Here is a 26955-nt window from a genome sequence, read left to right on the forward strand (position 1 = left end):
TGCATAGATGTTTCAGAATTTTTTCTCGTTTCACCAGAGCACAGTTCTTGGAAATTCTTTAGGTTTTCTTTCCTTTTTACACTTTTTTCAGATAGAAAAACACATCAATCAGAAGCTGGTCATTATTTAATGGTAAAGCAGCTGCAGCTTTTTCTGCTGCCAAATTAATTAAGTGGCATGGGCATCCAATAACAATTAATTCATTTTGTTCTTTTTTGACGAAAGAGGCTACACCCTTTTTGTCACCCACCATGACATGAGCATTATCTGCACCAAATGAAATGCAGTTTGATATTGGGATGTTAAGTTGTTTCAACTCATTAATTACCAAGGAGGCAATATTTTCCCCCATAGCATTTCCCTTTAACAATGGAAGACGCAAAAGATGAGTTTTCATTTCATTAGAAAAATCACAGAAATATGTGACAACGATGGGGTAAAGCTTCCAATCGCTGTTGTTGCTGCCATCGATTGACACCGAAAATGCTGAATTCTGGAGTGCTGCGATCGTTTTACTTTGTGCATCGCAAGCAATTTCATTCACAATAAAAGATGTTTTCGTGCGAGCACAAGCATATTTCTGAGCAATCTTGGAGTCGGGAAACATCCGTCTGAAAAGTTGACCGGCGTGATCAGCAGCACTTAGCGGCACGTTGTGTTCGATGAGGAATGCAGTAAACAAATACTCTGCCAAAATGACACCGGCATCCGAATTCGTAGCCGAATTTGAAAAAAAATCATCCACTTTCTTGGTTTAATCCTAGCATCCGGTGCACACGGTATTTGGCTACTTTTGGGGACTTTATGATGAGCAGTAAAAACAGGACATATACAATTAGTAAACGGGTCATTCAAAGAATATATATAGTATATACTATGTATATAGTGATAGTATATACATAGACGTTCTTTGGGTCCTTTTTGGTGTTGGCGATAATTTTCAAAATCATGCCAAAGCTGCACCGTATACTAGGATTTTACCACTTTCTTTGATGTTGTCGAAGCCGAAGCATTAACTTCATGCTTTTTAGACTTAACATGTTTCACAATGTCGCTTCTTCCACCGTGACTTATTATGAAGTCACAGACGCACATGTTGCAAAATGCATAGTTATTTCCTTTGAAGGATTCTTTAATTGTTGGAAATTCGGCTTTGTAGGCTGGCTGAAAATATTGAGAATACGGTTTTTTTTAACTCATTTCGTAACAACGACATATTAAGAATATTCGTAGCACGTGCAAAAAAAAAAAAAAAAAAAAAATGCGACAAACCACGCTCGCTGAGTAATTCCCTTGCTGCTGAAGCGAACGCGAAAAAAATAATCTGTTGCCCACAAAGAAAAGAGTGGGAGAAACAAGTTCAGCGCATTGGATTGGCTGGTGGAGTGGTGGCGAGTTGGGAGAAAAAAGTGGTGGCGAGTTGGTGAAACCGCAGGTTACTGGATTCGAAGTAGTCAGTAGTTGGCGGTAAAACATGATGCAATTGGCAAGAATCGCTGAATTGGCAAAAAATTCTAAAATTTCAACAAAAATCACTAAAAACACTTGAAAAAGGAAAAAAATCGTAAAAAATGGATTACGATCGTAAAATCGTAAAGACAAACGCATTTTCGTAAAAATTACGAAAAATTGGTAAAAGTTGGCAGGTATGCAATACTAAAACATGGTTAAAATTCACTCCCTGCATATGTAAAACATACAAGAAAAATCTTACAGTTTCGAACAAGTGAACTGGTTGTAAATCAAGGCATCACAAATTAGGGTATTACTATACTTTGTCTAAAGTATAATTAATAAGAAGATACACATTTAAGAAGTATTGTATATCTAAGTTAATTAAGAAGTATACCTGTTTTTTAAAGTTTCACATCTAATATTATCAGGACTTGTGTTCCTCTTTACTTGCTTTGGAAACATGAACTGTCCTGACTCGGAACAGGGAACTTACTCAAGCTATGTTCAATAAATTGTGAAGTAGACAATACACACAGGAAGGGTATACGAAACCCTTTATTTTTCTATCTTTACAGAGATTTCCGGAACTTTGGAATACAGAGACCAACCACTTGTGGTCTGAACGTAAGAATATAAAACTACTAACTAAAACTAACTTTGGATTAATATACAAGTGCCTAACTTTAAGATTGGCCATTATTTAACAAAATCTGTATGTAGTACAGAGAGCTGCTGAAACTACGATACGTTTGAAATTATCAAGAGGACTAAACCTCTGGCCTTGAAGGCAACCAGCAACCGAGTAAAACTACTATGGCAAGCGGCCTGCTTCTAATAACTTCTTCCTCTCTCTTGCTTGGCAAAAAGCCACAACTTAAGTACTTGGCGTTAGCAAGACAAATTTGCATAAACAAGTTAAAGCTTTAATTCTGGCCGGAAGTAGAAAATAAGAAGTGATAGTAAAGATTTAAAATAAAATAAACGTTAGTAAAACTTAGGATCCTTACAATATATAATATTAATGATAACTAACAAATTCAAATTAAAAAATAAAATACTTCTTTCCTTTCCTCATACCTTTTTTCTATGATGAGAAAATGAAAAATTTCTGAAACAGCAACTGGTTCCACTTCCAGGAGAGGGAGAAGTGCAACAATAATTTGGTTTAGAAGAGGTCCCAGACAAGAAATTTCAATGCTTAAATAATAATAATAAAATATATTTAGGAATATATATATATATATATATATATATATATATATATATATATATATGAAAAATATAATAGAAGCTGTTAAAAAATAAAAGGTGATTTTCTTTCTACTTCAATGAATATTGCGTTTTCAGATTACAAATTTCATAACAAAATCAACAAATCAATACTCCATGCAAATACAGTTTTAAAAAAGCATAGTCTTATGAATAATAATATGTCATTCAATGAAATGGAAAAGTATCATAAAATTAAAGAAATAAAATAATAAATGCTCTGAAATATGAGCAGTAAGAAAGCATACTATAAGAATGAAACATATTTTTTGAGCTTAACCTGTGAACAAAGGTATTCCATGCCTTGCAACATATTTTGGGAAAGCCATCATGTTTAAAACGCAGAGCAATACGAAGAGTCGCCATGAGCTTAAATCGAACAGCTGTGACAGCACGAGGGCCCATTAGTTCCATTACAGATACTAAACTCTCAAGTGCCTAAAATTTTAAAAATCAGGCGATATTAATTAAATAATCATAAGATTACCTATATTAAATTGAGTCACTTATTTTGAATCAAATTCAATTGCTACTGATTTCAGCTACTGCTATTTAACAGTTTTAAAAAAGCATAGTCTTATGAATAATAATATGTCATTCAATGAAATGGAAAAGTATCATAAAATTAAAGAAATAAAATAATAAATGCTCTGAAATATGAGCAGTAAGAAAGCATACTATAAGAATGAAACATATTTTTTGAGCTTAACCTGTGAACAAAGGTATTCCATGCCTTGCAACAAGTGCCTAAAATTTTAAAAATCAGGCGATATTAATTAAATAATCATAAGATTACCTATATTAAATTGAGTCACTTATTTTGAATCAAATTCAATTGCTACTGATTTCAGCTACTGCTATTTAATTCAAAAACAAGGTATCAAATCATGGTCATAACTAGAAGACAGGAGGGCCAACAACAGCTGATAATGGGGTCCCCCTCTTTGTTTCTCTCAAATTTAAACACCCCTTTTTTCATAATTACGGTTCATAATTTTCATAATTACAGTAGTATACACTTTAACCAAATGAAAAAAATTTTTTTTGATTAACGTCTCACTGATGTGCACTACTATATGTTATTTTCAATCCCTCTTTAATTCTGTTAGATAAAGAATAACATAATATCCGAAGCCAAATGTAATATGTAACATATGCAACATAAGTAAAGTAAAATGACCACCAAATTGTTCAGGCTATTTTATTTTCATGAAGTATGAAAGTTCCTGCTTTCTAATTGTTAAGGAAGTAAACTCCATCATTTTATCTAAGTTATTGTTCTTGCGCTCGGTTATTCTTAACTGAGAACAAAGCTAAACTTGCCAGCCTTTTCTGTCCCATAACTACAGTCACAGAAACCATTAAATACATAATGCATCAGGGAAACTCCATGAAAGTGAACTGTGATTTATGATTAGCAGTCCTGCTAATCCATTTGACACTATTACTTTTTCAAACTCCTCTTTAAATGACACTTTAATTAAAGATAATTGGGATGAAAATGTTGATCACACATTCTCTGGAAACTTTCACATTAAATCAACTGCTTTGTCATGAATCCCTTTTCACTTGCTTTCATAAAAAATTGAAGTTGAACGACTTGGTAATCATCAAGAACATTCCTCATACCTTGAAAATGATGAAGAAGCTGCATGCATTAAGAATCTATCATTGAGTACAACACGGTTACCTTAAAATAAGATTCTCAGTCTTAATCTCTAAAATAATCACTTATCTTTGCATAATTCATGACAATGTCAGTGGCTATGCAGTGTGCTATCAACTTAATGTTTAAATATTTATAGATATTTTATTAACAGTTTCTAATAATTATGTGAATATTTTAATTAGGTATCTCAGAGTATTTACAAAAGAAATAAAACATGCAGCAATACTTACTTCCTCATATTTTAAAACAATTCAGATCGCTTTTGAAGCCTAAATCTGTACGATGCTAAACAGGCCGGTGGACCAAACGGCTATACAGGCACCCTTTTCCATTTTCCTAACTTTGTTCCAGCAAAATTCTTTAATTATTTCCCAAGATTTAAAAATCTCCAAATTCTCTTCAGATTTCGATAATTTTAAATAGGGCATTTTCCAGTAATCCACACATTGATAATAGATCTAGAGTTACAAAGACTTTTAAACTATGTTTAGTAATCCTAACACTTTGCATTGTAAAATTAAGAGTAGGAGAAATTCAAATGCTTTGAGTTTGCCTCCTTTTATTCTTTTCCTTGCTTTCTTGGCTAGTCAGAATTATGCAGTTGAGGCATTTCATCATATCACAAAACCTAAGCTTTAAGGCAGTGGTCTCAAACTTAGATTGAATGTCGTCTGAATGCACAATCAGAAAATAGCTGATATGCCAGAATTTTTTTTTTAAACAAAATTTAAAAAATTTCCTCCACAGAATAAAAATATTTTAAATGTCCCTTACTAAATATTTATTAAACATACATAAATAATAATAATAGTGCAAAGGAAAAATTCAAATTTATGCTTATTTTCCAACTAAAACCTAAGTTTGACACCTCCACAATTTTTTTTTTTTTTGGTTACACTTGGCAATTTCAGCACACTGAGAGCTAAATATTAAATTTTCAGGCAGATATTTCAAATAATTCTAATATGTATAACCATTAAATAACTTAGTTTAAATTAAACTAAAAATAAACAAATTCTGGAAAAGTTACAGAAGCAACAACCTTGTCTTTGGCGTAGATGTAGTCAACAACTCATTTGATTCCAAGGGCACCGGATACTGGTCCTCTTAATCAACAGCAAAGAAATCTGACTTCAAGTCCCCACTAAATCTATACCAAACATAAGCTGCTGCTTTGCTAATTTTATGTTTCACTTTGGTGTATTTCTCATCTATTTTGAAATTATGAAAACTTTTCAAATAGGACAAAACTTGAGAATAAATAATAAAAAATTAAGTTTCTTTCTCTAATACATTACATTTTTCTTCAACACATAAAGTTTGAAGCCTTAGAGAAAAAAATAGCTAGAAATTATCTTAATAATATATTACATTAAATGCTCTTGGTTAATTGGGTTCCTTTCTTATTAATTTTCAATTGTGAAAAAAAAAATCTGTTCACATATAAGTATATTCCCCTATCCTCCCCCAAAAAAGAATTACACTTAATACAAAAATTCCTAACTCAGAATATTTATTTTCTGACATGTATGAATCAAAGTTAATCAAATCTGTATTTTCAAATCTTTGAATAAGATTTACATCATACAGTAAATTGTTTAGTTCCATGTATAGATTTTCTGGTGCATTATTCACGTTCATTTTTAATTGTTTTTTATCATTCACTATTTTCATATATCTGTAAACTTCACTCAGTTAGGAGAGATATTTTGAGTTGTACACAGAATTAAAGAAAGAAAAAAGGGACATTATGAATTTCCTCAGTGATATCATCTTAAGCACTCTGACTGCTCAATTTGTTTTATCAAAAATCACTTCAAAAACTGCATTTTTTTTTAATTACATATTTCAAATCAAATGTATTTGAGAGTTAAAATATATGTGGCAAATTTTTACAAGTAGGTCAGAATAGAAGGAGAGAGGGTTGAACTGAAGTGAATTCTTGGTGGCCATATTCCTCCCAATACTATGACTCATCATAACATTTATTTTTGAAGTATGGGGATATTGTTTCGCATATGGATGCATGAATACAACATCTAAAAAGATTCCTGGGATTACTTTTCATAAAACTTAGGAAAGATGTTTAAAATGTCACTATGTCATGCATTTTGTATTCCAGATGTACAAAAATGACTTAATAGTAATCAAATCATATTAACCATAATTACATAAACATATTTTTCTGTTTATAATTAATAATATTGCTCCTTAACATACAACGATATAGGATAAGATTTAAACTGTGCTATGTGAATACTTTAAAGAATTTTTTGATTATCTTCATGACAAGTAAAACTGAAGAATTGTTGTTTATTATTAATTAATTAAAGAAATTGGCTTTTACTACTTTTATGAACTGTAAAACTACTAAACATAATAACTTTTCTTTTTATGTAGTGTTCATAATGCATTTTTATGTATTGTTATGAATGTAATTTGTATATGTATTTAATTGAATTTGAATTTAATTTCTATAGTTGAAATTCATAAATAAGAAACAAGGCTAGAATAAAATCCTTAAATTTACATAAATCTATTTTATTTTGTTATAATAGTTATAACTTTACAGAGTCTGGTATTCTTTGGTAGCATAAACTAAGTCCAAAGTCCTAACAGATTTGAGTGAATTATTGCTGTGTCTGGAAAAAAAAAAAAAACTACAAGGCTTTTCAACAAACCTTTTTATTAAATTAGAACTTGAATATAAAATGCACTTCTCAGCTTACAACTCGGCCACCACTTGCGGTGATGAAGTTTAAAGTAAAAGTCAATTTCAAGATTTAAATTTAAATGATAACAATTGATTTAATCTGAAGTTGGTTCAAAACTTCTCAATGGCGTAACAACTGAAAATGATAGCAGCTATAACGCAAAGTTGAATAATACAATCTTATCTCAGCTAGCAGAAACATGCTATGTCTTCTGATTCAAAATACCTCAGCTGAAATATTCTTAAACCTGATCTGCATTTCAGGAGGGAAACAAAAAGGAGAAGTGACAGTAAACACCTAAATCATACTAACTGATTAGACTAATAATAAATCTAGCTTCAAAATAATTAAAAAAACTGTTGGTATCAGAAGCATTATCAAGTACATACATTCTATCACTTGCTGAACTCAGCGAGCCATGTTCTGAATATAAAAAATTAAAACAACAAAAACAGGAATGCGTATAAAATCAGATAGTGAACTCTATGCAAATATGAAAATTTGAGGATAATAATGTCTACATACTTTAAAAACTTACTGATGATATGTTATTTATATAAATATTTTAAAATATGTCAATTTCAGCTTGAGTAGCTCAAAGCTGAAATTCATGTATAAACTATAAAGCATACTGAACTAGAAAGCTAATATAATAGAACTATAAAGCATGCTGGAAAAAAAAAATGACTTTCCTATTCCTGAAACATTTTTATATGAAATGCTTCTTTATTAAATAGATAATATTATGAATAAATCAGAACTATTTATTTTTAATGGAAAATTGATAACAGCTATACATATGCATTTAAATTTCATAGTATTTCTTAATAACGTCGTATATATGGTAAATTATAGATATCATACTATGAAATATGATGATATCTATAACTTACCATATATAGAATTACTATGAAATAAAAATTCAACAACCGAGATGAATTTTATTGTAAATTTAATGCATACGTGTATGGAACATGCTAGATACAAATACATTTCATTTAGATCTCATAAACATGGCTGCCACTTGTTAGGCAAGTTCTATTTTCAGATAGTGGAGGAAACTACCAACCCTCCTTCTTTCTATTTTAACCTCCTTGCACTTTTGTAGCCAAGATTTTCTTTTAATCTAGATTTTGTGCATAAGATGATATTTTTGTAATGATTCTTATATAAGGAGAAAAATTCTGAAAATAAATCTTAATTAATGGTTTACTTTATAGAACACACATGTAAAGTATGTATATTATTAAAAGGTGTTCAATATTTACACAAATTACACTAGAAAATAAGTTTAGTGTGGTAAATTTCAAAACGAATTTCCACACAAAATCTTCACATTCACTGCACCAAAAATGCACTTCTTTGTGAATATAATGCTCTTTTTTAATGGGATTAGGAAGTATGTGGCTTGCAAAATGATGAGCAATTAAATCTCAAAGGGTTGAGAATACAACTAGGTCTTCCAAATGTACTACATGTTCCAAAGTGTTCAGAATAATCTAAAATAATTGCATTATTCATCATGGTCATGGTTATTCCTGGATTGCCAAGAAAAGGAAACAAGGCAGAAGCTAAAGGAATATTTTCCATGTCTATACTGCATCACTGTTGAATTGGTTATTGAATTGTTTTTAGAGTCATCATCATCTGGACATGAATCCGAAAAATAACAATCTGTTTTGCTATTGCTATCTTCAAAATAACTACAAAAACTGTTGGTATCAGAAGCATTATCAAGTATATACATACATTCTATCACTCACTGAACTCATATAGCCATATCCTGAATATAAAAAATGAAAACAACAAAAACAGGAATGCATATAAAATCAGGTAGTGAACTCTATGCAAATATGAAAATTTAAGGATAATAATGTCCTCTTTTGACTAAAACACGACTTTCTAAATATTGTATAAAATGCATTAATAACAATTAAAGACAGAAAAAGCAGGATTCATTTTTAAACACAGTTAAACATTGCATACCCTTGAAAATTCTGATATCAGCAAATTTTGGTACTTTCATGTTGCCCGTGGTAATCACAGGATAAGCAGTAAAAATGTTAATTTCAGATGCTAAAATGTTGATAGGCTCGTTTTGGAGTTCTGGAATAAAATATTTTATAGCACTATGTGGCAACAGGGTTGACATAATCTGATTATAATCATCAACATATTCAAGTGAATCGCTGTATTCGAATTCTTTATTTAATTAGAAATATACATTATTCTAATTAGATAAAAAAATTTGTTAGCTTGGAAAGAGGAAATATAACTATCGTTGGTGAAATTTAAATTTTCAATTTTTTCTAAAACACAGTCTTCAATATAAAAGAACTGATGGCTTTTTTCCTTTTCATTCAAGGTCCCCTAAGCTTGGGACACTGGCACATTGACCATGCATGTAGTTTGCTTGCCCCTAGGGCACCCCTCATCTTCTCAAGATGAGGTTGACAATATTAAACTTCCTCAGCATATCTGCAAGAAGGTGCGGGGCATGCTGTTGCTGCACCGTGCAAGGGCAGAAAAAAAATTTAAACACAGTTTTTTGTATCTGCATCTCATGAAATAAAGCCTTTCAATGCCCATTAAGGCTCATCTCCCAATGCTTATGCCATGGAGGACATAGTGAGTTTTGAACTGTTATTGAAAGCACAAAATAAGATTCTGTGTGTGTGAAATAAATGAGGGAGCCACTGTAGAAGAGCAGCTTCCAGCACATCTCCAAGATGTATGCAATCGTGCCTCAGTGGTAGTCATGGCCCCGTCTCGAACCAAATGTAAAAATCTGCAAGAAATCTAATACTTCGGATTTCAGGTGAATGATTAAAAACAGTCTAGAGAAATATTACATAGATATTCATATTATGCAAGAAATTATTCACGCCATGCAGGAATTACAATCTGCCTAGTTTGAGACTAAAATTTTTATAATATAAGCAGAATAATATTCAATCCTTCCATTATCAAACATTGATGGGACTAAGCTTTTAATCCAGTATCAAGGAGTGTCCACTAAATCAGGAAGAGGCATCAATCTCTTTTTTCAAGAATTTAAGGAAACTGTATATTAATAGGGGCTGTCTGTTAAAGTAAAATGCCTATTAAATTAAATTTAGTTAATGCCATGTTCAAACATTTAGCTGTAGTATGCAGAACTAAATTGAAAAGGAAAGAAAAATTATGTTTACGCAAATCATACAAGCATATGCACATACAAATGTTAAGTCATTGAAGTAACATACGTCAATTTTATTTTATTCATAAGAAATGAATTGAAAGATTATTATTTAAACTATCGAAGTATAATAATGTAATACAAATCAAATCTTAGAAAATTTAGTTATTTACTGCTGTAATGACAAACAGCTTTTCATTCTTATGAAGAATTTGTGTACACTGATAACATACATGAATGCACAATTTAAAGGCCTTAGACCAGTGGTCGGCAAAGTGCGGATCCAGAGCCGCATGTGGCTCTTTGGCTCCTTAAGTGCGGCTCTGGTACAAATATCCACAGAAGGTGCACTAATATTTTCATTTAAAAAAAACTTGGTAAGAAAAAAAATTACATCTTATTTTGATAAATTAAAATTCTTCTATAAATCGAGAACATGTATAATTTTTTGTTTGAGTAAAAAGATAGATAGGTAATTAAAATTTTATATTGTTGTAAAAATATGTAACGAACGTCGAGTTTAATTTTATTAGTTTTCGTAAACGTAAACATAAACCATGTACAAGCTACCGGCATGCGCGTGCATGCTTTTTATAAAGTAGTGAAGGCACAAATTGGAATCACAGAGCAGCAGTTGCAGTGTGAACAGTTTTGTCTTATCTACTGTATCTGCCGTTGTCCTGTTTTATTAAAAAGTTGTTGTATTTTTTAATCTAGCTGCACATCTTACAGGTATTTTTATATGATTTTATTACACCTGCTATGTATGTTTGTGGTTTCGGTACAAAATTTGTAATCGATTTTTCGATAACTTCTATTTGTCAAAATGTTGGAAGTTTTCTTCCATTTTTGGTCATATTAAAAGTTTTGTTATTCTGATGATGGATTTTTTTTTTCTTTTTAGTGCAGTTACATATATTAATAAAATTGTATTTTTTAAAAGGATTCTTTTTTATTTTTATTTTCCTCAATTTAATAATGATAATAATTTTGTATTGGGGGCTTTAGAAAAAAATTTTTGGAATATTTTTATAGGCACCCAAATGGTTTAATTAACATGGCTACCAAAAAAAAAAAAAAAGCAAAGTAAAATGGAAGATAAAAACCGCGAATTTAAAGTTGAGTGGACCAAGAATTTTGCGTTTATTCAAAACTTGAATGGACTTCCGACATGTCTTATTTGTAAGGAGAAATTCGCACATAACAAAAAGTCAAATTTAGAGATACTTTACAAGAAAGCACGCGTCAATTAGCACTAAATATCCTACTGGTGATGCAAGGAAGAAAGCAGTTGAGGAACTTCAGAAGAGTCAAGAGTCGTCAACTTCTGTGTTTAATAACTGGATGCAATCTTCCAGCAATATTAATATGGCAAGTTTTGTTTGTAGCCAAGAGGTTGCTAAGAGAGGAAAACTATACACAGACGGCGAATACATAAAATATTGTTTTATAAATGCATCTGAATAGCTATTTTGGGATTTTAAGAACAAAGCAGATATTCTGAAAAGAATTAAAGAGTTACCATTGTCTGCCAAAACCATTAAAGATAGAACAATTAAAATGTGTTCGAATATAATCACCCAGCATATCGAAGATCTAAAATTGGTTTCGGCTTTATCGACAGCAGTTGACGAGTCTTGTGACATAATGATACAGCGCAAGTTTCACTTTTTGTAAGATTTGTGTCTCATTCAGGCCCTAAAGAAGAACTTTTAAGATTATTGCCACTCAAATGTCAGACGCGTGGAAAAGATATCTCCAATGCTATAATTGAGTGCATGAATAAACATCATATTCCCTTCGATAAAATTGGGTCGATTTCAACAGATGGTGCTTAATGTATGACCGGCATAAGAAAAGGGGTTGTTGCTATTTTGAAAGAAAAAATTAATCACGAGATACTTGTTTACCATTGTATCATTCACCAAGAAGAGCTTTGTGCGCAAAAATTTCCGGAAGAAATTTGTAAAGTTATGGAATTAGTGATTACCATTATCAACTCCATTTTAGCTAAAGCTCTTAATCATCGCCAATTCAAAGAATTTTTATTTGAAACGGAGAGTGAGTATGCTGATCTTCTACTTCATAACAAGGTACGTTGGTTATCAAGATGGAACGTTTTAAAAAGTTTCGTGTCCCTTTTCCTGGAAATTAAAGCATTTCTCCTTGAGAAGGGTGTTCACTATCCAGAACTAACAGACGATCAGTGGATCCAAAACTTTTATTTCATGGTAGACATTACGTCTCATCTAAATCAGCTTAATCGTAAACTACAAGGGAAAGGAAACTTAATTTTTTCGATGTTAGAAGAAGTAATAACATTCGAAAACAAATTATCCATTTTTGCACAGGATTTTGAAAGGGAAACATCGTTTCACTTTCAGAGCCTGCTGAAGCATCGCCAAGAAAATAATTCCTCTATTAATAAACACCATTTTAAAACAATAATTTTAAATATGAGGGAAGCATTTCTCAGCAGATTTCAGGAATTTAAAAACAGCAGAGCAACTTTAACATTTGTCAAAAATCCTCTTAATGCTATGATAATCGAGTTGAAATTTTCTCCTTTTGAAATTGATATTGGTAGCTTTGAAATACAATTGCTGGATTTAAAAAACAAAGAGATATGGCGCTCTAAATTCGAACGTCTTTGTTTTGAATAGGAAATATTGGAGAAGAAAAAAATGTGATCTTAGTTCACAACACAAGTAGTCTGCTTTGAATGACCTGGAGAAGGAAGACATAATCATTTTCAACGCTTGGAATAGTATTCCTGACTCCTGCGATCAGCTGAAAAGTTAGCGTTTGCTGTTCTTTCCCTTTTTGTTTCTACATATATATGCGAACAATCTTTTTCAAGCATGAACATTATCAAAAGTAAACTGAGAAGTTGTCTTATTGATGAGAACTTGGAATCATGCCTAAAATTAAAAACAACAACATACAATCCTGACTTACTCAAACTTTTCAAGATGTAAGCACATTGTTCACATTAATAAATATTTATTAAGTATTAAATTTAGTTTTATTTAGTGTAATAAAAGTTTACTAAACAAGCAGATTTGGCTCCCAATTTTTTTCTTAAATTGTTGTAATGTTCATATTTGGCTCTTTGGCTAATAAGTTTGCCGACCACTGCCTTAGATAACAAAGACAATATAACCTTCAAGTATGTTAATTATTTTATGCATTAAAAAAAAGGTGAAAAAGAAAAAAAAAAAATGTTATTAAAGTCAGTATGAGAAGAATTAATTTTTTTGGAATTTGTAAATAAAAATACTCAAAAATTAAAATTATTAAAAAGAATATAGAAAAATAAAGGGAATAAGCTATTCCTATTTTTAATATCTTCCTTTCCTAATTTTTCAACTTTTGTTTTTATAAAATTTTGGAATTATCAATACATCAATATATCAATACAAACAAGGTGAAAAAGAATTGGAAAAAAAAAAAAAAAAGAGAGAAAGAAAGTATTACAAATTATTATTATTTCTATTTTTAACATCTTCCTATCATGATTTTCCAACTTTTTTTAATTAGATTTTAGAAAATTTCCACTATTATTAACATAATAATTTTTTATAAAAAAAACTATCTTTTTGAAGTTATAATAATGGTATATATTATTCATATAAATAGCTCATTTAGTATGAAAATAATTAGATTGCTTATGTCAATATAGTTAAGGCTTGCGTATTAAAGTAAGAAATATCAACTTAATAAAATAATTACCAATTTTTTATCATCCATAGAACTTTTCAACATCTGAGCATCAAAAAATACTAAAAAGCCTAAAAGTTTGGGTTGAAGATAATTGGCCTAAAAATGCATAACAATGTATTAATGCAATATATTTTGTAAAATTACTATAAAATTGTATTTATTTGAAAATTAATTTCAGTTATTCATATTTATAAAAATGTAACAACATATTTATCTGAAAATATAAAAATAAAACATTAAGAAAAGCAAAATTTCATTTTTTCCCAAATTTTAATCATAAATAAAAACAGATCTTCATTAATTAAAATTGCAACGCTTCTTTAGAAAATTTCATTGATTTACAATTAATCTTGATGTTTGCTTAAAAATATTTCCTTTTTAAAGGAATATAAAAATTTAAATAAATAAAACAGAAAGAACAGTTTATCCAATAGCACTGATACTACTTGAAATATTAAATATAGAAACAGAATCATTGAACTACTTTCCATTTAGCATCTCAGTTTTTGACTACTAATATAATAAAGACTACTAAAAAATTGTGACAGTAACAATTTTTTATGAATAAATGTTTCTAAGAACCGCAGTTTTGAAAATAAATTAGATGCAAAATTGATAACCCATTTTAGTGGCTAGTAAGGCAGTAAGAACAACTCAAATGTGATTTCAATTAAAAGCATCCATTAAATGTTAATTTTTCAACGCTTGTGAGGGAAACTATAGAAATAGTTTTTATAACAAAAAACTACTACAGAAATAAAATAATATTTTGCAATTTGTATATACATATAAAAATAGCAGTTATTTAATATGAAATTTATAATCATACCATATCTTCAGTATGTACAATCACAGAATTTGTTCCACCAGTATCTCCACTTTTAAGAGCTAATATAGCCAAACCACTGAAAACCTGTTCATAGTGTGTGCTAAGATGTAACAGCAGTTCATTATGTATAGGTTGATAATTGCATCTTAGTAAACTGCCTAGTTCTAAATTAGTTTCCCTCTAAGGAAAGAAAATTATCTGTTGTAGATTGGAAAAAAAAAAAAAAAAAAAAAAAAGGCAATAAAATCAATACAAAAGCAAAACTGAGTACAAACAATGAAATAATTGCAATTTATTATAGTTAATTCCAAAAGATTATTCATTTCATTTTTCAGCAATGAAATGATAAAATATGCCACACTATTACTTAAATCAGGGTTCATACACATTTCTGCATATGGAAATTAAGGACTTTTAAGGACCATTAATGAAAAATTTAAGGACCTGTTAGTAAGGAACATGATAAATTCAATTAAAATATTATCTATGACTGAATTTCATTTTTGTAATACCATCCTAAAAACAAAATAGATCCCTAAGAAGTATGCATTATTACTAAACATGAATTAACATAATTGTTAACCGCTTCCCTTACAAATTTTTTGGAAAAAAATTGCAAAAAATCATCACATTTTTTTATTTTATTATTAAATACAACAAAATGAAACAAATCAAAATATGTAGGTTTTAAGTTGAAGTTTTAATTTTTTGAAGGTGTAAAAGCATTTATTTTTAATATTAGTTTACTATCCCGAGTTATCTCAGGCAAACGAAAAAAAGTTAAATATTTAATCTTTAATTAAGACACAATAACACGCCGAATAAATACTAATTCAGAAGTCAAACAACAAAAATCAGCGTTAATTTACAAATTTTTCACAGGACTAGTTTCGATGGTTTTACCGAACCATCATCTTCAGCTGCAAAACCGCAAATGAACAAGATAGGAAATAATGTTTAGATAAGATAAGAAAGCCTGGACAAGAATAAGCAAGTGGCGCCATCTGTTGGCGAAACCAGAACTAAAACATAATTTCTCTAAAAGCCGAAGGCAAATTTGGATTGGAATTAGGATCGTTAACTAGAACAGAAAGATTTTTATGAATGTGAAATGCCTCTAGAAAATCCAGTTCTCCAATGGAAGATGTTTTTTGAATAATTTTGGCAGCAGAAAAATTGAAAGTGTGATTTTCGGACCAACAATGTTGAGCAACAGAAGACTTCTGTGTTTCCTTTTTTCTAACATATGCCTCATGTTCTTTGACGCGAAATTTTAAGGCTCTCTTAGTTTGGCCAATGTAAATTAAACCGCACTGGCAAGGAATCCTATAAATACCCCAGGAATTCATATCCGGAATGGGGTCCTTGAGTATAGAAGTTGGAATTTTATTGATGGGAGAGTAAACAACCCGAAAGTTAAATTTCTGCAAAATATGTGCAACTTTATAGCTAATTGATGGATAGAAGGGAATGACAACAGAATTTTTATAATCTCCTAAAATAAGAGTGTGGCTTTTAGTGTGTTGAGATGAGAATTTTTTAACTGCTTGATTAATAATGTTGGGTGAAAAGCCCCTGTCAATAGCTATTGCTTTTAAATAATTTAGTTCTTCATCAAGGGCTAGTTTGGAGGAGCAAACTTGAAGAGCACGGAAAACATACGAATAAAATGAAGCTAACTTTTGTTTAGTCGGATGACATGATTTAAAGTGTGGTGGAAGGCAAACCGATGAAGGTTGGCGCCACTTGCTTATTTTTGTCCAGGCTTTCTTATCTTATCTAAACATTATTTCCTATCTTGTTCATTTGCGGTTTTGCAGCTGAAGATGATGGTTCGGTAAAACCATCGAAACTAGTCCTGTGAAAAATTTGTAAATTAACGCTGATTTTTGTTGTTTGACTTCTGAATTAGTATTTAATCTTTGTATGATAGTTTTTGAAACAAGGGACAACACATAGTGATACCTGAAGTTCTACACTGGTATCTGGTCTCTTTTCTTACTGGCTTACCGCTGGAATCTCTTTCACGGGAGCACAGAGTACACTGTCTCGTTGAATTTGATTTCCCCCCCCCAACCTTTTCATAATCACTATCTGAAAAATCATCACTTTCGCTATCTTCCATCATCGCCATTATTTTATTTTTTTCCAACGCATGCATCCTTTTTTATACATTACTAATCCACAAGCCAACGTATACTATACAATAGGGAAACAAGCGACCAACAAAATTTGACAAACTGCCAATTAAAGCTAAATATTTCCTTTCATTTCCTCCAGACCGAGTAAAACTGTGACTAAAAGAAATTGTACTAACAAATTCTGCTTCGCCCGAGTTTTCTCAGGATAATAATTAACTGCAATATATACGAAACCGAGATAACTCGGGATGATCAGGCAAGCGGTTAATAAGTTTGAGAATGAAATAAACTTTATGCAATTTATCAAGTAGCATTACATATTTTACACTTATAATAATTGGACATATTTGAAAAAAGATAAGTGACATTTACGTTTCACTAACAGTTAGCTTTATGTTGATTTTCTTAATGTCTCATTTTGTCATAGACTTGGTCAATCTAGAGGTTTAATAAATAGCAGGTAGATTTTTATGTCAAACAGCATAGGTTAAAATGAGAAGTAAGATCATATATAATCAGCATAATTCATAACAAAAGACAATGTTTTCACTGCTACTGATTGTCTAGAGAGATCTGCAGATTAGAACAAACCTGAAAGGCCTGATGTAGACACTGTTGGCAAGTGTTGAAAGTTAGTGAGGCTTTATTTGATGCAGTTAGTGTCGTAGCTTCATGTAGAGTTCCAGGGGTTGTAACCTAGTTAATATACTTTAAGGTTTCAATGAGCCATTAAAGCACCAGAGGTGATAAGTTATTTTGTATCATTTTAAGTTACACTAGATGCTCTATCTTATTCTTTATAAGTTTGCAACTTCTTATAAGTTTACAACTTATTCTTTATCAGTTTTACTTGAATTTTTACATTTTTGTGTTTTATCTTGTGATCACAATGAGTATTAATGAAAGGCAATAACTCGCTTTAATATGTAGAGATAATTTTAAGGATAAGCAGTTAGTTACAAATAATTAAATTAGGTAGTTAGATAACTTAGTCATTATGGATTTACATGGCCACAATTAAATTTTATTTAACAATATTTGTTAAAAAGCCCTATTAAAATCAAAATCTAATTAAATTTTACAGTTTAAAATACATGTAATTTATGACATTGATTCTTACATGATATTAGGATAAATTACACATTAAAAGCTACAAAACAATTATGTTTTGTAGCTTTTAATGATGTTTTGTAACAACATTACAAGCTATGTTCTATTAAGTGTTGTTGTTACAAAACATACACGTCTTTTTCATTTGAAGCCTTCCAAAACATTTTAGTTAGTTTATATAGATTTCCTTCTCTTTAAGCATCTTTCCTAACAATTAGAGATTTGTCTCAATATGCAGACCAAAGCTCTCTCTAGTTTCTGCATGGTTTATTTTCTAACTTATCAACCTCTCCACAATGTACCTACGAGGGTTTACTTGATTTGGTAAAAGTTAAATAGTCCAAAACTTCTGACAGACACGAAGCAAATTATCGCTATGTCTGAAAGTAATATCAGATGAAGGTTTAAATAAGCCACTTATTTAAAAAGAACTTAGAACATAAATGCATGTTCTGATGCTAGCAAATTCAATTACGGCTCACGGTGATGTAATTAAACACAAGCAGTCAAATTCAAACTAAAAATGTGGACTAGTGGTAATACATTGTAATACATTGGAGGTACACTCAGACCCACCTGGCCATGAAGTGGCCCCATGGTGAAAAAAAAAATAATAGTAAATAATAATAATAATAATAATAAATCTGAAATGTTTCAGATTTTAAATTAAGTCCAAAGGGGCGTTTTTTTAACGTTTTGAGTGTTACCTTTATTTATTAAATATCATGTTCTTTGCACTTAAACCATAAAATTCAGTTCAAGAGCAATATCGCAAAATAATGTTAAATTAAGCATATCTTTAGAATTTCCGATATACACAGTCTCGCGAGCTGGAGATAAAAGTATTTTTTTTCTATATAACGTTGCCATTTCTCGCTTTTAAAGCATTGAGTTTGTAAATCAAAAAATCGTTAAAGTTTTACAAAATATAAGATCTATAATAAAACAAATTCCAAATTTGGGATTTCAGATGCCCATATTCGCAGTAGGATTTCGTCATTCAAAATTCGATGGCTCTATGTACCATTGTTTTATCACAATGCGAGAAATAGACAATCATTTATGCAGATTTTTCATTATTTAATTTCTTCAAATATAATGCAGGACTCTAACATTTTGTGGCAACAGTTTGAAAAGTGAACCGACGTTTATGAGTCCGACGCAAAATCGCAAAACGAAAACAATAGTCCTTCAGGGACAAAGCCCCTTTGGACTAATAATAACTCCAAAAGAATATTAGATACAAAATAAATAATACATAATAAAAAATATAAGTAAGATACAAATAATACTCAAATATAAAATAAAAATAGGGGAAAACATATAACAAGCACTCACGAACATACAAACAAAAATTAACACAAAGGACAACATCAGATCAGAATTCCAGTTACACGTCGATTTGCATTAATAAATTTAAGAACATCTTGTGCAAAAGATATAAAAGCCCTGATATGAAAATTATCATTATATATAGCATTATCAATCTTGTAAAGCTTCCTCTGATCGGCAAAAATAGAACAGCCCTCCATAAAATGTTTTGCTTGTCCAATTGCTTTACAAGAAACACAAAGTTCATTATTTTGTAATCTGAATCTTTTAAAATAATAGGAAAATCTCCCGTGGACAGTAAAGATTTGGTTTAAATCAGTATTGTTAAAAATTGAAATTTTGTTAGAAATTCTGATAATTTTCACGTATCATTTATTTTTTGGTGAATTTTCCCATAGGATTTTCCATTTCTCAGTGTAAAATTTCTTCATGTGTGTGATGGCCATCTGTTTAGATCCTGAAATTGCAATAAAGGGGATATCCATATAGAGACTGCCTCTTTGGCCAGACAGTCGTCCCTCTTGTTTCCAATATGCCCCACATGAGCTTTGATCCAGTGCAGTTTTACATCTAAATACCTGTTCAAAGTTTGTACACAGTTTTTGATTTTTAAGATGATAGGATTGGCGTTGTCTGGGTGGGAAAGAGACTGAAGAGCGACAAACAATCTGTATAAATATTAATCGCATTTTGAAAGGCAACACATCTGTTAATCCAAATTAAGGCTTGATATAGAGCCTTTCGGGCAGAGTTATGGTTATTTAATCTAAATTTCATATAGTCAATTGCGACAAAATAATATACTGCAAATGCTGCTCCAATCCTCCCCTCAATCCCAGACCCCTCTGTATATACACTCTTAAACACACGCACACACACACACAAAAAAAAAAAAAAAAAAAAAAGAAAAGAAAAGAAAAAAAAAGACACACCAAGAAGGAGATATCCGAATGGGACAAAAATCGATACAAGTGATGTATATGTATAGAAAAACAAATGATTACAGTTTGAGAAAAATTGGATGATTTATTGAAGTGATACAGCTTCACAAAGTGAAAAAGTCAGTAACACGTTTGCCCACTTCTGGCCCTTATGCAAGCAGTTATTCGGCTTGGCATCGATTGATAGAGGTTGCGGATGTCCTCCTGAGGAATATCGTCTCAAATTCTGTTCAACTGGCGCGTTAGATCGTCAACATCCGGAGCTGGTTGGAGGGCCCTGCCCATAAATGCTCCAAACGTGTTAATAGGAGAGAGATCCGCCGACCTTGCTGGCCAAGGTAATGTTTGGCAAGCAGTAGAAACATGTGCGCTGTGGAGGCGAGCATTATCTTGCTTAAATGTAAGCCCAGGGTGGCGTGACTTGAAGGGCAACACAGCAGGCCTTAGAACTTCTTCGACATATGTCTGTGCTGTAAGGTTGCGAAGGATGACAACCAATGGGTTCCTACTGTGAAATAAAATGGCACCCCAGACCATCCCTCCTGGTTGTGTGGCCTGTCTGCCGGAAGACAGTCAGGTTGGTATCACACCTCTGTCCAGGGCGTCTTCAGCACCGTTCAAAGCGGGACTCATCACTGAAGACTATTCTACTCCAGTTGGTGACATTCCAGTGCGAATGAGCCTAACACCGCTGCAAATGGGCTTGACACTGTACAGAAGTCAATGGTAGTCGGTGCAAGGGGCACCTTGGCCTCAGCCCCCTTTCTGTGAGCCGTCTATGAATGGTCCTTGCGGTCACTGAATCACTAGTTGCACGTACAATTGATGATAATGATGCATCTGGGGCTGTGAGTGCCGCTCTGAAGATTGCTCGGTCTTCATGTTCTGTCATTTCTCTAGGTCTAACTGCTTCCTTCTTGACGCTGTGTGCGGCCATGGTTCACCCATTCCTGTCAACATCATCTAATAGTGGCATCGCTCCTGCTCAAATGTTGAGCTATTCGCCGATAAGACCAACCGGCTTCTTTGAGCAAAACTACACGACCTCTCTCAAATTCTGACATCTGTGCATATCATCTGCGCACCTGTATGCGAGGCATAGTTACTGTCTACCAGAGTACACAGAATGAAAATTGTGAAGGATTTATGACCTAGAATTGTAATTTCTCCTCTTTAATATCCTGCCAATTAGGCAGATCAGATGCGCTGTAGCAAGAACCCTTTATTCATTGGCAGCCAAAATGTAAAATTTTGTATTTTCCGTCGAAACCAGTATGTATATCAATTTGTGTCCAATTTGCCTTATATCTTCTCAGTGCGTCCTTTTTTTTTTTTTTTTTTTCCTAAGAGTGTATATCGTATGCACTAGAATTAACAATCTCTTTGTCATAAGAAAAGCTAATTCTTTTAGAGTGTGGACTAGTGGTCAAAGATTATACAATTTAATGTAAATTTAATCTGGCTCAGTAAGTCTATCATATCAGGAAACAGAAATGGGAAATTATAGTAAAGGCTGAAATCCTAAATTGGGTAATTTGCATAATAATAACTGCACATATCTTTGAAGAATAATTTTCTTTATGTATTTAGTTTCTTTCTTCAACACATTTCTTTCTCCTTTTAGAATTGTTGGATTTAATTAAGGATTTTTATTATTCTAAAAAAATACTAAATGCATTTAGAATTTACAGAAAAAGTGGCTAATTTATTTCTTTAGTAATATGAAAATTCAAAAGAAATATGAAATATGTATATTAAAGGACGGTTACAGAGCTGGTGTGGTAGAATTTTTAGAATTTAGTGACACACTGAACAACAAAACCTAGAAATGGCAAAACTTTTAGAATTTAGAGCAGGCATTGGAAGCAGAACTTAGGATCCACAGAGATTGCATCAGGTGGGAAAATGCCTAGTGCCAGCTCTGTGTATGATGTATTAAGACATATTAGGTAAATCTTTTAAATTATAAATTTTCAATTTCTTTATTAATAAAAAATCCCTTTCTATAATGCCTGCCCATGTGATAAGATTAGAAGCATTTTTGATAATTTACATGCTTGTGTCTAGTGAAAAATAGAGACAATATAGGGACAATAAAGATGTTAAGAAAAAGATTCTAGTATCAGAAGTAAAACATTCAAATATTATGTTTTCATTGTTCTTTCAGACGTTCTCCAAAAAGTAAGAAATTTATCTAAAACTTTCTGTAAAATACATCAATTACCTGTTGATACCATGGAGATAATTTTTATTCTGTCACATATTTCTCGAACCTTCTATAATCATGGGTCTATAAATCTTGCCTTCAAATCCTTCTAAACTTTCCAAGCTACAATGTCTAAAACCTAAATAAAAATTATCCCTACCAATTTGTAACAGCAGAAAGAGAGAAATATTTTGGAACAAAAAATATATAGAGAGAGGGAGAGAAACTGCTCTTAAAATCACCAAAATGTTGATAAGTCGCCAAATTTAGAATAATTTAATAAAAGAATTCACATCCCCAAAAGCGAAAAGTTGTTTAAGAGCTCTTTATTAGAAAAAAATGAATTTTGAAATGCTTATGTTTCACTTCTTGCTTAGAAACTCGAGTATCCCATCATTTATATTAGAAACAAATTATAACCCATGAACTCATTGAAAAGATAACCATATATGTCACTGAATCGCCAAAAAATATTCCTCCAAAATGATAATCCACACTAAAAATGACAGTCGTAATAACATACAGTAATTTCAGATGATTAAAATTAAGGACATTCTGCTGATTTTGGCCAAAATTAAGGACTTTTAAGGACCAAAAATCGATTCCAAAAAATCTAAGAACTCTTAAGGACCGTACAAACCCTGTAAATAAAAGGAATTAGAATAATTGTTTGTAAATGCAGAAACTTTTGAAATAAAATTAGAAACTAAATTTAAAACTGCTTATAATAAGTAATTTTAACAATTACACAGATTAAAATTTATTGTATACATAAAAATTATGTTGAGCAGTTAAAACATTAAGTGAAGAATCACATGAAAATAAAGATTATATTTAAAACAGGATATACATAATACCAGTACCACAAGCCTGTGTACGACCTGCTGTATGGGGCGGGTCAACTGTTTGCCTGGAAAATGGCATGCCCTGACACAATCTGATTACTTATTCATTGCATCGGGAATGAATGAGAAATCAAGATTCATCCAACCAGGCAATAACTTATCCATGGTCCAGTTTCAATGCAACCACTGTAGGTGTAGTTGACGATGACACTTTGTCAACAGAGGCACACGAATGAAATAGTTCTGCTGCATAGTCCTATATCCAACAATGTTTGCTGAGCTGTGTGTTCTGAAACAGTTACACTTAGACCTGCACTGTATTGCGCTGTCAGCTGAGCCACTGTCTGTCACCGATTTTGCTGTACCAAGACGGACAGTCTCCAGTGTCCCTTTTCTTTGATGACAGATGGACATCCAATACCTTGGCATCTACTGCTGGTTTCACCATCATTTACCTACACTGCATAAGTACTAACAACAGAATCATGAATAACCTACCACTCGTGCAGTTTCAAAGATACTTGTTCCAAGTCTTCGAGCCATTACAATCTGGCCTCTATCAAATTTTCCTAGATCTTGCCTTTCTTATCATTTGCAAAAGTAAGTGCAAGAACGATTCCTTAACTTCTTTAACAGCAGTTAAATACCATTCCTACTTAATCCCGTGCCCTCAACACCATCTAGATGAGTTTATTGATAAATGTGGGTATTCTGCATATATCATTTTGACAGAGTGTGCTTTAAAACAAAATTTGCTACTTCAGTTTTGCAAAAGCTTATTCTCTACAGAAAGAGATAATTCGGAATTAATTTATTGTAAATTGCTATTTCTAACAAACTAGGAAAATGAATTTTAAATATCAGAAATTAAATACATATTAAAAATATTTTATTTAGATGAGATCTGATATAATATTTTATAGAAATCTACTCTTATTCATTCAAAATACAATATTAATATGAAATATCATAACTGCACACATAAACTGCCAACTTCAAACATTTCTTTTTAATTAAAAAAAAATCCTCATGAACAGCAGAGAAGCTGATTTCGTTTTCAAATATAAAATGAGCTGTCCTAAAATCATGCTTATAAATTGCAAGAATTGGTGGAAATAAAAAAAAATTATTATAACAGAATATAAGATCTGTAGTTCTTAGAAATTCTCAGTAATTATAAATGGTTCCCAAACATACATAGGCTAAATGTGCAACAGAATATTTTTTGATAATGTATACTTTTATAAAACAGTTCCATGCAATACAAAACAGCACTTTTAATGCATATAAGATGGATGACTTAAATATGAAATAAATTTGTATTGTAATAATTTGAAGCATGCAATTTTAAAATACCCGTGAAATTCTATATATTTATTTTTAACATCAGTTTGCAAGTTATCTAATCATTTTCATAATTAATAGACCAAAAATGTTTTACAGACTATTTCAAATAATCAAATTATAATAATAATAAAAGTGGACATCCATATAATATTTAGCTACCAAGTATAAACTACTGCTTTCGAAAGTTTATAATCATGGAAACTATTCCTCTTCAAGAATAAGTACATTAAGTCTTTTATAAAACTGCCCATCTTGTTTATAATTTCATTTCATTGTAATTGTAGTATGACTAATGTTGATAGCTAATGCCCGTCATGAGCAGAACATAATTATCAAATGCTAAAATTTGACATAATATGAAGAGTACGACAGCTAAAAAATGCTTCTTAAGCTTCTCAGAGGTTCAGCATCTTCCCAGCTGCTACTCTACAGTTGAATGGAAGTGACCAAAAATGATACAAAAATTTTCTTTGTAACACTTTGGCAGCTGCTGTTATAAATGTACAACTTCATTAATAAATGTGACTTGCCAACAATTATTGGCCTCTATCATGCAAATTATTTTGCAAGTGCCAGTAACTAACAGCTGGCATCATGCTAATGTGACTTTGTGGTCCCAGCAGTTACCTCCTAGTATCGCATAAATATTGACATACATCAACCACTCATTATCTGTAACAACATAAGTGCAGTTTTTGAAGCCAGTGCTTTCAGTTGGCATCTTATTAATGTGACTTATTAATGTATTAATGTTCTTCCAACAATTATCTATTAGTGTCACACAAACAAGAAATCACTTAACCAGTAATAGCTGCTTTTCCATACAGAGGATTTGGAAAGCAAATGAATTCGAACTAACTTCATGTTAATATGACTTCACTTGGCAGCAATTATTAGCCAACAACATATAGATGATTTCAGTCTGCCAATATTTCTCAGCTGGTATAATGCAAATATGCCTGTTCTAAGCATTAAGCATATAATTTATTTCAAAGCCAAACAAAATCTTCTGTCATTTCCGTCTGATGTTTACAACATATAATAAAATATTATATTATTAAGTGGCCTTACATAATCAGTATTGCGAAAAGATTATATGATAAATTTTAATTAGGGTTCTATAATTTTTGTAAATAATACTATATTATGTATATAATTTTTGTATTTCTGGTAATGCATATGAAAATGTTCATAAATGGATTGATGAATTTGAAGATGTTATAAATTCTTTAAAATTGAGTGATTTGCATAAATTAGTTTTTGCTAAAAGATCATTAAAAGGTAAAGCGAAACTATTTATTCAGAGTGAACCTAAAGTTAATGACTGGTGTAAGTTAAAAAAGCTTTTGAAATCTGAATATGGTAAAGCTTTTAATTCTGCTGAATTGCATGAAATGTTATGTAAGCATAAATTAATGCCTAATGAATCTTTTGATGAGTATTTTTTGAAAATGAAAGAAATGTGTTTGCGAGGTAACATTGAAGATGCTTCATTAATTAAATATGTTATTGATGGTATTCCCGATTCGGTGGTTAGGAAAACTTTAATTGCCAGGAATTTGGGCATTATTCAAAGCATTGCGTAAACAAATCAAAGGGTGTTAAATGTAAAAAGTTTGGGCATTATTCAACGGACTGTCCAGAGCGGAACCCCGAGACACAACAAGCAGCTTTATTACAACGAATTTCCGACAAGGATAGAATTATGAAGACTGTAGAAATAAATAATCATTTAGTTGCTAGTCTAGTTGAAACTGGTTCAGATGTAACGATATGCAGCGTAGTGTTACACAAGCAGATTGGTTCTCCTAATTTAAATTGTAGCGATATCACATTAAACAGAATTGAATCAAAGCAAACGTACCCCATCGGCTTTTTCATTTCTGATATTTCAATTGATAGTTTTTCACTGCGTACGAAAATCTATGTTGTTAAATCATTATGTAATCAAATTGTATTAGGTTTGGATGTATTGAATCAGTTTAACTTCTCTTTTACCGAGAATGGCCTTCAAATAATTTCTCATCGGAATAAAAGTAATGTAAACTTGATAACTGCTGAGTCATATCCAAATTCTAACGTTCGTTGCATTATGGGAAATTTGAATATTGCTGTGTCATTGAAGAATGTTTATGATCCTTCGCAATCGTCTGGCGTCTCCGTTAATGTAAACAAAAGTCCCGAAAGCGGAAGTAG

The 26955-nt window shown here is 31.3% G+C and overlaps 1 protein-coding gene across 5 annotated transcripts in view; it reads right to left on the reverse strand.

The window, feature by feature from the left end:
* The window catches only part of LOC118192119 (serine/threonine-protein kinase ATR-like), a 391326-nt gene that overhangs the window by 224835 nt on the left and 139536 nt on the right, over positions 1 to 26955 (reverse strand). For all 5 annotated transcript variants that reach the window (XM_085810548.1, XM_085810547.1, XM_085810546.1 and 2 more), the window contains 4 exons: positions 14838 to 15017; positions 14018 to 14104; positions 3005 to 3162; positions 2533 to 2652 (listed from right to left, as the gene is read on the reverse strand). In XM_085810548.1, the coding sequence (XP_085666674.1) occupies positions 2533 to 2652; positions 3005 to 3162; positions 14018 to 14104; positions 14838 to 15017 (545 nt within the window). The remainder of the gene's footprint in view (positions 1 to 2532; positions 2653 to 3004; positions 3163 to 14017; positions 14105 to 14837; positions 15018 to 26955) is intronic.

The sequence above is a fragment of the Stegodyphus dumicola genome, chromosome 2, assembly GCF_044657685.1.
Source record: "Stegodyphus dumicola isolate Sdum_Otavi_A_Nest chromosome 2, ASM4465768v1".
Lineage (NCBI taxonomy): Eukaryota > Metazoa > Arthropoda > Arachnida > Araneae > Eresidae > Stegodyphus > Stegodyphus dumicola.